This window comes from Eurypyga helias, unplaced genomic scaffold, assembly GCF_000690775.1.
Source record: "Eurypyga helias isolate BGI_N326 unplaced genomic scaffold, ASM69077v1 scaffold180, whole genome shotgun sequence".
Classification (NCBI taxonomy): Eukaryota; Metazoa; Chordata; class Aves; order Eurypygiformes; family Eurypygidae; genus Eurypyga; species Eurypyga helias.
The window spans coordinates 81,789-95,171 of NW_010223568.1; the positions used below are offsets into that span (position 1 = coordinate 81,789).

The 13,383-nt window shown below is 40.6% G+C and overlaps 1 protein-coding gene across 1 annotated transcript in view; it reads left to right on the plus strand.

The window, feature by feature from the left end:
* The window catches only part of LOC104515595 (hemicentin-1-like), a gene marked incomplete at both ends in the record, with an annotated part of 103,999 nt that overhangs the window by 50,204 nt on the left and 40,412 nt on the right, over positions 1-13,383 (plus strand). Inside the window, 10 exon segments of the mRNA XM_010159995.1 lie at positions 599-793; positions 1,280-1,378; positions 2,757-2,884; positions 4,635-4,779; positions 6,210-6,322; positions 7,357-7,516; positions 8,320-8,494; positions 10,987-11,114; positions 13,263-13,377; positions 13,379-13,383. The exon segment at positions 13,379-13,383 is cut by the window's right edge and continues 147 nt beyond it. Coding sequence (XP_010158297.1) covers positions 599-793; positions 1,280-1,378; positions 2,757-2,884; positions 4,635-4,779; positions 6,210-6,322; positions 7,357-7,516; positions 8,320-8,494; positions 10,987-11,114; positions 13,263-13,377; positions 13,379-13,383 — 1,263 coding nt within the window.

Consider the following 13,383-nt stretch of genomic DNA (forward strand, 5'->3'; position numbering starts at 1 on the left):
GCAGAAATCCAAAACATAGCCTCACATTAAAAACACCTGTGTGTTATCAACATTATCCTCAATGAAAATCCAAAGCATAGCCTCATACTAGCTACTGTGACTTTGTGCCTGCCAAAACTGGCACAGTTTTGCAAATCATAAAAGTTGCGAGGAAAACGGGAGAGGCACGAGGACAAGGAAACTGTTCATACCTCAACCTAACATAGTTCTCAAATAGAGAATATACTAATTTAAGTTGCTATGTGAGGTTATTGTAACTTAGTCCTTCCTCTCCTCTTTTCCTAACTATTTCTAACTGCTTGTGGCCTGACACATCCTGTCATGAGGAACTTACTGATACTAACACTTGAGCACGCATATTCGTCTGATGAGGGTAGCTGTATCTTCATTTTTTGAGGCGTTTGGCCTGTTTCTGAGCTCCCCGTTGTGAGTACAGAACATGCAAGGCTGCTTTTTAAGGTGCTGCTAGAGTTGGTAATCCGTTGTTAGAAAAATGATTGTGCATAATGGGACATAAATTTAGGCCATCAATAATGTAACAGGATGCTGATGTCATGTTACAACCCCAATTCGCCTTCTGTTGTTTTTTGTTCCCCAGCTGCCCCGGTTTTCACGCAGGAGCCTAGTGATGAATCTGCGGACATTGGCTCAAACATCACGCTGCCATGCTATGTTCAGGGCTACCCAGAACCAAAGGTCAAATGGAGGCGGCTAAACGGTGCTTCCCTTTTCTCAAGGCCATTCACAGTCAGTTCCGTCAGTCAACTCAGAACAGGAGCTCTGTCTATTAACAGTAGGTAGACTAAACTTTGTAAAGAAAAGGTACAAGAACAAAACATGATGTATATAGTGCATTGAAGTCACTATGCTACTGCATACAAAATTGCTAACTTTGTAAAAGGACTCGATTTTTATCACAGATTATGTTTCTGATACTGACTTCATCGCTGGTGACGAGAGTCATGTTTGTGATTTCAGTTGTGTTTGGTCATTGACTTCACTCTTCTTCATGGGAAATTATTATACCTTTATTTCAATGAATGTGGGTTATGGTCTTTGTTCATACTGGGGAGCCATGGATTTTCTCTTCAGTCACACATACACTACGTGATGCTATTCTGTACTCTTATTTAGCTCTTTTATTTCTTTCTAGACATAATCAGGTTGGTTGAAGTAATTCCTGCCTACCGTACATATGTCATACCGTACCATGTATTGCAGACTTCTCAGTGTTGTTTCAGGTGCTGCAATCTGATCTCTCCCCCTGCCCCCTCTCCAGGTTTGTGGGTCAGTGATGAAGGAACTTATATCTGTGAAGCTGAGAACCAGTTTGGAAGGATTCAGTCGCGGCCAGCCACGATCACAGTAACTGGACTGGGTAAGGCTGGTTAACGGCAGCGAAAGAAGAGGCTAGCAGCATTTCAGTACCTGAAACACACCGGGGGAGGCAGTAGTCGGGTGTTTGTACAACAAATAGGATGTCTGTGGGTTACGTGCATACACGGTGACATACCTATATGCCTTTATCTAGAGCTGTGTTTACACCGATGTAGTCATCCACACACAATCTGAATCAGAAGCCATTTGCATGGAATATTAAAATTGATTCTGTCATATTCTGCACAATAGAACATTGTCTTTTAACTGGCTACAATAATGTGAATTAATTTCATTTATATCTTATAACATGAACCATAAAATTGATTTATCCTGTCTTCTGTTTCTTATTCCTAAGTAAATTTATTAGGGAATTAAAAATCCCCATAATGATGAATGCTAATGTTGGGGTTTCTGCCATTTAATTAATTTAAAAAAAAACCCCAAAAGCAGCAATGAACTTGCTTAGGTCAGTGTGTTGATGTAACTGGAAGGAATGGTAGTGCTCCAAGAGGACACTAAATGTCTAGCTTTGACAATAGCTGTGCTATTAAAGAGTTGTTTATTATCTCAGTTGGACAACTGGCAATAAAAGGAAAAACAGTGCTATGTAATGTATACATTTTCAGGAGGATAAGAACACAGTCCATCTGCCATCAAAGAAACCATTTGTTAACTTAAAACATGTGGTGGGAAACTGCAATGCTAGTAGTATTTCATAGACATGTTTTTACCTACTTAAAAGTGTTGTTTAATCCTCATTATTTAAATGAGGATTAATTTACAAAGGATGTACACAGGAGTGCTTTCTATTGGCTCTCTACTGAGCGTGCAGAATATTCTGCTTTGCTGCTGACCTCTGTTCTCATCCTGTACAACTTTATGCCCAAAGGAAATTACCACTTACTTTTTGTCCTCCCAAACCTGCTCCTTTCGTTCTTTGGTATTTTTCCCAAGTAAGGAAAAATAAAGTATCGACTATTTATTCAGGGGAACATGAGGGGTTTTTTTTAAATGCTGGATTGGATCCAATTTAGCTGAACAACATCTTTCATTTGCTGCCCTTCCTTAGTCTTAGGATCATTGTACGTGTATTCTTCCAGCTTCCTCTTCTCTCTTCTGCCACCCCACACCTTCATTTGTGGTGATTTTGTTGATGGCTGCATTGTTTATCTTACCCCTTTTTTTCTATTTAAATCACTTATTTTTCATTGCAGGAAATGTTTCTTGCTCTTATTTGTGTAGTAGCTTGCACAAGGAGACCTTTGCTGCTGCTGCAAGCAGCATTAGTGACAGGATAATAAAAATTCAGATTTAATACTTTACGTGAATATATAAAAATTGCTAATAATTTCTTCTAATTCTTTTTTTGGTTCAAGTCGTGCCTCTGATTGGAGTAAGCCCGGCCACAGCCAATGTGATTGAGGGGCAGCAGCTCACTTTGCCGTGTGTACTGCTTGCTGGAAACCCCATTCCAGACCGGAGGTGGATTAAAAACAGTATGGTGGTAAGACTGTTTTGTTTCCTGTAAGATTTACTGGCAGGGAAAAAAGTCACATCTTTGGCCATGATAACACAAAAGTTGTTGGACAAATATACTGATAGGTTTTATGCTTACAAATAAAGATGCTTCATGAGATTGGACTGGGCCACAGGAAGCAAGGGTCCGATCCATTGAGGTGAATTACAGCAGACATCTACCACTCACCAGGAGCTGCTGCCTCCTCAGGAGAAGCCACTTGTCTGTATCTGTAAGTCAGTAGCTGCCACTTGAGTGTCTGCAGGTGCTGCCATTTTGGGAGTACAGCCATTCCCCTAGCAATGATCAAAATACACAGAGGGAAGTGAAGTGTGGCATCCTGACAGTCACGCCTCACGCTGATCACTGCCCACGCTAGGAAATTTCATACTGGGAATGGAGATCAGGGAATAGGAGATGGTGGTGGGGAATGTGAAGGTCTAGAAAAGAACTTCCAACCAAGAATGACACCAGAATGACAAAAGTGCTGCAATTGAAATCCTAGTAACTGAAAAGCATTTATTTTTCCCTATTTAAAAAAAAAAACCAAACCCAACTTCAAAATTTCTGTAGATGTAGGAGTTTATTTCAACACCATGACTTTTAATGTTGGGTGGTGTAGACACACTGCACCCGGGTTAGTTGTCTGAGTGAAGTTTCATTTCTCTAGTAGTAGCCAAATTACTGACTTTACCATTCCTATGAAACCCTGTTTTTTATCTTTCTTGTTAATTTCTCCATAAAACCTTTTCCCCACAGCTGTAATTACAAGGTGATAACGTATTGTCACCAAGCAGAATCTTGGCACTACTTGACCCTTCACTTGATAGACTTTTCTGCCCAATTTTCGAATCCCTGGGAATCACTGGACTTTTCTTTAGACTGTGTAAGTGCAGGTAGCACAAACAGGTAGCACAGGCTGTAAGTTCTGTGAGAAATAGTGGCAGCATCCTCCTTATTGAGCTGCTAATTCCATGTGTAGTAGTGTTAGTTTCCTGTAACTATAATCTCACGGCTAAAGCTGCGCTCCAAGGGAAATGTTGAAGTAAGTTATATGTAGAGAATAATGCAGCTTTTTCTGAGCATGGCGTGACTGGAGTGATTTTGCATTCTAACAACCTTTCTCTAAGGCAAGTCTGCATTGCTGAGCTCGTTTGATTTTTTTTTTTTTTTTTGGTCATTGCTATAGGGTATATGATGTTCACAAAAGAAGAGTAATTTTTTTAAAGTTATAACTGTTCTTATCTTTCAACCTGGTATGCTTCAGAGCTGATCTCTTCTACCTGATGGATATGGAAAGTTAGAAGGTTTTGGTAACTTTAATTAAAAAAAGGATCTGTTTGTGGAAGAAGAACAAGTCATTGCACTCAACAAGAGCTGACCTATGATCAGATGGAGTTACTGGAATAACCAATAAAAGATGGAGTAAAATAGTTCAGCTAAGTTTGGTTTTGCTTCAGTGCACAATTACGAGCAAGAGCGGCTCTTCTTTATGTGTGGTGGCAGAGCAGAGTTGTTGTAGCAGATCTTAATCTCACTTCAGCAGTAAATACAAGATGCCACCAAAAGTCTTACTTCAAGTTAGCTTTCTATGAAAGGTGGAAAGTAGAATCAGCTCTAGTAAAATTCACCAGGAATGTACGATTTTTAAGAATGTCAAATAGTCAAGGATAGCCATGCAAAGTAAATAGTATCAGCAAACGTTTTCTTCAGTAAAATGTTCCATCACTCTTGGCAGCTGGTTCCCAATCCCTACATTAACATTCGCAGTGATGGAAGCCTGCACCTTGAAAGAGTTCGGCTGCAGGACGGTGGCGATTATACCTGCATGGCAAGTAATGTTGCTGGGACAAGCAACAAAACTACTACTGTAAATGTGTATGGTAAGGAACGCTGTCTTGTTGGTGTGATGAATGTAAGATGAGAGCACGTTTCTTCCTAACAGCGCTCACTAGATCTCTTTTGTTACGCTTATACTAATTTTTCCCATTTCCTCTTTTGTAATGATGTTACGTTGTAAAGTAACGTGGTGGGAAATTGGATCCACTGCACCGGAAAGAACTGAGCCATTGAGACTGTTTTTAAAATAAAACACAAATAACACCACTCTGTGATTGTAAAAGATCCTAGTTGTTAAACCTTTACAGAGGTTGGGCTGTGCAGTCGTGATCTCTAGCTTTTGTAACAAAACAGATGCAAGTGGAAGCTTACTGGGAAACCATGAAAAGCACTGTCTGAGGGGTTTCATAACTGATACAGGGAAGCACAACACATGGGAGAATTATGAGTTGGCAAAATCTTCCCCCCCCCAAAACCCCCCCTTTTATTTTTTCTTTAATTAAAACATATCAAAAATTACTCTGACAGCAAGGCAAAGTGTTAGCATTGTGGTAACCCATATGTTTTTTAGCTGACCACACTTGTTTTAACTCTGTGTGGGCTCACAACCACTTCATGGTCTGCAGCCTGAAATTTTCTGACATGTTAAATTAATCATGGGAGACCTATTTTAAGCTTCACTCGAGATGCTGGCACATCCTTTTATGTTAAGCATAACTATTATTTTTTAATACAGGAAAGTACTCAGTGTCTGATAAGGTCTTGCATATCAACACTAGTTTTTGGAATATTTCAGAACTTGAGAACAGAAAGGCATGTATTTGTATGTTTTTAGAAAGATCAGTTTTTTAGTATTATAGCCTTAAATCTGATCTTTTGTCTGTTGTTAATACAAAAGCACCTCAGTTAAGTAGGGGAACGGGGGTTCTTGTTATCTTTTGTTACTGACTTTGTGAAGTGGTCTGGGTTTTTTTATTCATCTAACAGTGCCTACAGAAAATATCACTGCAGTTAGCACAACTTTGTAGCATTTATAACAAAGATGAAATAAGCTTGGAGTGTGATCAGTTCTTCATTGTTCTGTTCAAAATGTTGTCCATTGATGGACATAGATTGAACACCAGAAATGCTGAACCCATTCTCCTGAAAGGTGCTGTATAGGTTGAATCAAGTACAGCATCATTTTGGGAAGCCCGGCCTAAACTATTGTCAGAGGATATTGTGACAAAGAGTTAATGAAATGATTGCCATCAGCTGTGTGAAATACCTACACTTAGTTTAAAACTATGTGTACCTAATCCAATGATCAACCTATGGCTGGACATGCTTTGTAATAATGGGTATTTATTCTGTCGCGGAAGACTGGACAGTGGAGGGGAAAGTGGCTGGTCACTGTCAGCATTTTATTGTAAGCGTTGTGCCATGGTTTGAGATCTCTCTTCTGCAGGCGTTTGATATGTGCATTTATTTTTAGTTATGCCTGTTATTCAGCACGGACAGCAGATATTCAGCACCATTGAAGGAATCCCAGTAACGTTACCCTGCAAAGCAAGTGGAGTTCCTAAACCATCTATTGTCTGGTCCAAGGTACTTTCTCATCTTTGAGCTGTTCGTGGGGGAAGATGAATTGAACACATTACTTAGTTGTCATAAAAACGATATGCCAGAAAGATGACCAAAAGCCTTAGTTGTGAGGGACCTGGACATCTCTCTTTCTGTCTGCTTTTGTTTCTTAGAGCAGGGCTTTCTGGCCATGGTCCAGCCATAGATCGATGTTCTCTTCTTTGGAAGGGCTTTGGTTATCGCTGAATCATTGTTTTTAACATTGTAGAAGTTGTTCATATTCCTGTTACGAGTTATCTCTTCACGTTGAGATTAGGCAACCTGCCACCGACCAAAAGTTCATTTTTGTTTTGGAGCCTCACCTGAAGACAGTTTTTTTTCCCCTCTGAGGAAAGTGTGTGTAATAATGGCACTCTGGGGTTAACCCTCTGTCGCTTCTCAAGCATGTCCTTGACACGATGTTTTGACATCAAAAATCAATGTCAAGATTAACACAGCTGAAATCTTGAATTTTTTTTTTTTATAATTGAGGTCTGTATCATGTTTTCTGCATAAGAAATCCCTATGTTTCTGCTGTTCTTACTTACACGCTCAAGGAGCGTGAAAAGCTACTTGAAGTTAGTTCATTTGTATGGATGGAATTTTGGGGCCAGGCCTCCTAGTTTATTCAAAATATTTTATCCATCTCAGCCATCAACAATAGAAGTAGTACTGTAATGTAAATTAAAACATTGCTTAGTTTAGTCAGACTGCCTGCAAGTTGTTTGGTTTACAGAACTGCATGAAAGAGCCTATTTCACAGTGAAAAATCTGACCCAGTGTTACATTAAAAGGACAGCAGTTTTCATATAAATGGATCACAGCAATGGGATAAGCTAGGGGAGATGCTACAGGTACTAACAGTTTTATATTCCTTTAGTAGTTTTTATGGTTTTGTTAGAATTTATTCTATCTCTGTAAGCTTTAGCTGTTATTGAATTAAATGACTGTAGGTTGGTTTATTTTAGAAGATCTATGCACTGTGGACTTTGGGTTTTTTTTTTTAATTCTTTCCACAGAAAGGAGAAGTAATTCTTCCCAGCAATGTGAAATTTTCTGCAGGCTCTGATGGAAGTCTCTATGTAGTTTCACCAGGGGGTGAAGAGACTGGGGAATATGTGTGCAGTGCAACAAATGCTGCTGGTTATGCTACACGGAAAGTCCAGCTGACTGTCTATGGTATGTATGAGCTAAAATCATAGTGTCGTCGTCTCTGCCCCCCACTGCATTGTACTCTACGTGGTAAAACCCACTCAGGTGGATTGTGAATGACGATACACATGGTGCAACAGGATTTAAACTGCTCTCTAATTAGTGCTTCTGATTTTGTCCTAGATTGCTGAATCCACATAGTAGGCAATTTTACAAATGGCTGATGGGCTGAAAAGCCTGTCCTTCAGGTGTTGTGGTTCTTAAAACGTTATTTGCCTTGAGTTAATGGACTAGGATCTTGGGCTGACTGTAATTTCTTCTTTTATGGAAGTGAATAGGAAGTACCTGTATAGGAGTAGAAGTCCCTGCTGATAGAAGAATGAAGATCCATTAATCCCATTGGCCCCAAAGCTTCCTACTATCTCCCAGTATTATTAAAAAAAATTATTTAGGTGTAGACTAGCTTCACAAGTATTGCTGCTGTAGCATAACACAGTTAGGTATTGGTTGCGTGCTGTCTATGCAATACAGACCTCAGCGTATGCATGAACTACGTGTATCTCTTGCTATCCAGCTTTTTGGGTAGGTAGTGAAGTCTTTCTGGTATTTGTGGTATTGCATGTAGGCGTCAGCCAGTGTCTGAGCTTCAGGCACTGCACATCAGCGTTGCAGTGATTTGTGTCTATTGCAGACATGTCATTAAAAATAGGATTGTAATGTTATATACCTGATAAAAAAATTGGTGTTTAATCTGGAGTGAAATTGTATGGTGTTGCATTTGTACAAATACCTATATTCATTGCAGCTTCTTAACATGTTCCATGTTATAGTGAAACCTAGAGTATCCAGGCCTGGAGACCAGCAAGGAAATGCATATGATAAACCCATAGAGATCTCAGTAATTGCAGGGGAAGATGTCACACTTCCATGTGAAGTAAAGAGCTTGCCACCCCCTATAATTACCTGGGCCAAAGAAATGCAGCTCATATCTCCATTCTCTCCAAGGTAACAATGATTGAAAACAAAAGAAAAGTGAAATTGCATCTCAGTTTTGAAGATTTTAGAAGGTTATATGATTTCGAATTGCCTCAGGATCAATCAGAAGGTATTCAGTTGTCCTGCATGAGGACCCTGCTTTACTAGGTCTTGAAACTCAGTGTATGTCTTTCTGAAGGGTACGAACACCATGCATCGCTGCACAGCTTCCATTCCAGTGCATGCTTATATGAAATCTCGGGAGGCGAAGACGAAAGAGGTCGTGTTATATTTGTACTGTGGTGGTGCCCAGACACCCACATAATCTATGTCTGATGATAAATGTTTAAAAACTGTTTTTTCTTTTCTTAAGCACTTCATATTTATGCTTTTCTGAAGGGTACGAACACCATGCATCGCTGCACAGCTTCCATTCCAGTGCATGCTTATATGAAATCTCGGGAGGCGAAGACGAAAGAGGTCGTGTTATATTTGTACTGTGGTGGTGCCCAGACACCCACATAATCTATGTCTGATGATAAATGTTTAAAAACTGTTTTTTCTTTTCTTAAGCACTTCATATTTATGCTCAGGGGAGCATTGTTATTCGTATGAAGTCTGGGCTGCCAGTAGAGCACAGATGATGATAAATGTTTGGGAGCGCTCACAAGGGCTCATTGCTCACTGTGTTTTGGATCCAGAAACTCTCCAGATATTCTTCAGCATGTGAAAACATAGCTAAATGCTCATAAAAGTGTTGAGTTGACAACTTTAGAAGCTGAAGCATTGGGGACTACCTTGTATACAGCATGCATCACAGTGTTGGAGTTCTCTGTTATATTTTAGTGTGGTACAAAGTAAGAGGGGAAACGAGGAGGCGATTATTCTCTGTGTGTTCCCAGTTGAAGTGCCAGGTACTGTCATGGGGTGTGCTGATGCTTTTCACGTCTTTGAGATACCTCAGAAGGGGTGAAGGCTGCATCTGTATTCATCGACCAGGAAATGGTAACACTGGGCAAACACAGACTGCAGCCATAGCTGTGCCTGTTGTCTAGTGTCTCCCACTGATCCAAGTTGAAGGAATAAACCAGTGTCTGAGCTGAAGTAAGGAATCATACAGACCTGAAGCTGAGCCTGGTTCCCTTGTCACCAAATCTGCACCTCAGAGCCCCCCATTCCAGAGAGTCTGCAACAGCCTCGGCAACTAGTAGCTACTGGGCCAGCATATTTAGTGAAGGAGGCTTGTGCACAGAGTTGATTTGTTGTTAGTAATATGTGTGGAATTTTCTGTTGTCTCCTGTGAGTGCGTTGCATGCACTAACGAATCTGCATTTTTGCTCCTTTGCTTGTCCTCATTTTACCTCAGGAGACAGTGATAAATTAGGCTACTTGCTCATGGCTATTGCGGAGAGATCCAAGTTGTCCAGAGTAGCAGAAGTCCAGCTCAGCAGAGTCCATAGAATTGTTTACAGATGTCAGCAAAAGTTAAAGAATTAGTCCAAACAAAATTGTTTGAGACCACCCAAAGATGATGTTAGAAATGTGGCCAGTAAACAAAAGAAGAGTGAAATAGAAATGAAGGACCTTCTGTCAGAAAGCAAATGTATTTAGAGGACAAAATGGGAGATAAGTTACCACAGCAATCTATCTTTGGGGATTAAAAAGAAATAGGAAAAACGCAAAGTTTGGAAAGATATGGGCAGAAGAGGAGGAGTCATAATACCAGACAGATTTGGGTGGCCTGGAGGAAACACGCTTCACTTCCCATTCATCTCTCCAGACCACTGCAATCCCCAAATTCACCATTTATGCTCACATCATAACATTGTCCTACTTAGAGAGTGCCAGAGAAAGGAAGATGGATGATACCACTAGTTCCCACCAAATTTGCCTAAATTCTGCATGTAACCTTGAGTGCTAGATTTGAATTTCTTCTTGTCAATTTTTAGCTGTCTTTTTTTTATTCCTGCCTCATTTCCTCCCCTATGTCAGTTCCTTTGGATTTCTGCATAAGAGTTTAGCTTAGCTGTAGTGAAAAACCAATACTATTGTATTTAACTATTTAGTGATGAATAATGGCACTTTCTGTAACATCAGAACAGGTGGTTTCAAATCAGAATACTCTTCAGAAACTCCTTTCCATCTTTGAGCACTGTAACAACGTTTTTGCCAGGGTGAAATAGTATCAGAAGTTGCTTAACTTTCTGACCCTGCTGACCTGTTCTGAGCAAAAATTTGTGATGAGAGGTTGAAGAGCTCCATTTCTCTTTCTGATGGGTTTTTTTTGATGTCTAGAAACAAGAGAGATTTTAATATGTCCTGATGAATATTCTGAATGTAATAGCTCAGTGAAGAGAAAGAAAAAATGAGTGAGTAATAGTTCAATAATATGCACAGACAGCTCAGTGTGCCCTGTAGAACGGTGTTATTTTAGCTCACAGCAGTCATTAGCAGTGTGTAAGTAGAGGTCGTTCACCTTCTATTACAAGCTTATATGGTGTATCTGCTTTTAATTTTTCCAGACACAATTTCCTACCCTCAGGGTCAATGAAGATCAGTGAGACACAAGTTTCAGACAGTGGAATGTATATCTGTGTAGCCACAAATATTGCTGGGAATGTGACTCAGTCGGTGAAGCTAAGTGTACATGGTAAGTTTTAACTTGAAGGACAGTCATCTGCAAGTTTCCACATGGAATTTAGTATCATTCAAAGCTTTACAAATGTTTTTCCTTCTGTACATTAAATACCATTGACCTATATTCTTCCAGGTTGTATTATCTTCAGTACAAGTTGTTACTGATTATGGGGAAAGGTAATACTGCATATACTCATGTGTGTATATATATATATACACACACCTTCCTTTAATGTTCTTTTGACTTATGGAAGAATTATAGCACAATATATAGGCATTTGATTCTTCTTAAGTCAGCCAGAGGGCTTTTAAGACTTTTGTTCTAAAGCACTTGAGTGTTCTTTGTGGGAGAGGATTCTCAGCAGTAAGTTTGCGAACAGTGGCCGAGAATAGCAAGGTTGACTGAGGCTTGCATGTGTCAAGTTCCCACCAACTTGGTGGGAATCATATATCAAAACTCTTTTGGTAGCAAACATCAAAGCTTGCTTGTATACCTGCTCTCAGCTAATGAAACCAGTGTGCAGCTGTCACCTCTGGATAGGCAGCTGCTCCTGTCTTTGTGCACAGCTGTATGCATATACATTCTGCTGTACCCATCTTTGCGAACTAATACTTCAGCACATCTTACTGTACTTTTTGTAACCAAACCAGCACCCTGTGCTTGTGCCTGCCTTGCTCTCCCCTCAGTAAAGGTGTCTAGTAGCTCCTGCTTAAGCTAGGGCCTGTGTCTCCTCTCTCCTTTCCACAGATGATGACTTTCTCGTTCCTTTGTCTCTCTCCTACTCCCCCAACCAGTCTCTTAACCACTTACACAGTGCCACATATTGTTAGCTCCGTGCTCTCTTGTTTACTCCTTCTCGCCTGTGTCAGACAGAGCACAGGTTGCAGCACATCTGCTTTAGCACCGGCAGGAGGTGTGTAGGGGAGGGGGGTGCAGGAGCCATGGCCTGGCACAGCCCAGACAAGGCTGATCAATTGCCATTGTGGGAGTATAGATGGTTTTCCTGGGGTTCACATAGAGTTTGGAAGTGTTGCTGCCAATGCCCATTGCCAGCACACGTCTTTGAAGTGGATCACGGGCTGCGGATGTACCAGATGGCCCCTAGCAGCTCTGAAACCGTCAGAGCACGTTAATTCAGTTCCAGTGGCTATAACAGACTGCTGTCTGGTTCTGTGTGTAGAGACTTCTGATAGCAGTGCATGTCTTTGTTCGTCTGTAACTGTACCTTAACACAGAGTCTGGAAAAACTGCACTTGTTATTGTTTCAGACATTCCTTATAAGTCTCTTTATTGTCAGCGATGCTTAGAAAGAAAAACATAGTGGCAGAAGAGTTGTGTTGCATTTATATTATTCTTTGAGACCAGCGAAATCTCTTCCAGTCATATTTTACCTCCTTGTCCAAACTTGTGTTTGGAAGCGTACAAAGACTGGGGATTAGGGGAAGGAAATTAAAATGTCAAAAGGAATATGTAATTAACTTTATCATAAAAGCTTTTGTATTGTGTTACAAAGAGCCAGTACCCACAGCTCTTCAGATGTGCTCGGTGTAATAATATTGCACTACTCAAGCGGAAGTCACGCAGTAGAATTTGAAATGTAGCTCCTTCAAATAACTTAAGCTGTAGGGTATCGGGTCTGCGTCCTTTGTCACCTGAGGGAGTTTGCTTTCAGTGAATGAAGAAGGGCATTTTCTAAAATGACAAAAATGGAAAAGAATTTCACAGACTCCTAGAATGGTTTGGGTGGGAAGGGACCTTTAAAGGCCATCCAGTCCAACCCCCCTGCAATAAGCAGGGACACCTTCCACTAGATCAGGTTGCTCAGAGGCCCATCCAACCTCATCATTAATGTTTTCAGGGATGGGACAACCTGTTCCACTGTTTCACCACTCTCATTGTAAAAAAAATTCTTCCTTATATCTAGCCTGGATCTCCCCTCTTTTAGTTTAAAGCCATCAACCTTTGTCCTGTTGCTACAGGCCTTATTAAAACGTCTGTCTCCATCCTTCTTATAAGCCCCCTTTATATACTGAAAGGCCACAATAGGGTCTTCATGGAGCCTTTTCTCCAGGCTGAACAACCCCAGGTCTCTCAGCCTTAAGAATGATCTTGTGCTTCATATTCTTCACAGTACTTGTGGACTAAACTTGTCTTCCTTAGTTCCTCCAAAGATACAGCGTGGGCCTCGAGTTTTGAAAGTCCAAGCTGGCCACAGAGTTGACATACCCTGCAGTGCCCAGGGGATCCCTCCCCCAACGGTCGCTTGGTTCAAAGGCAGGGA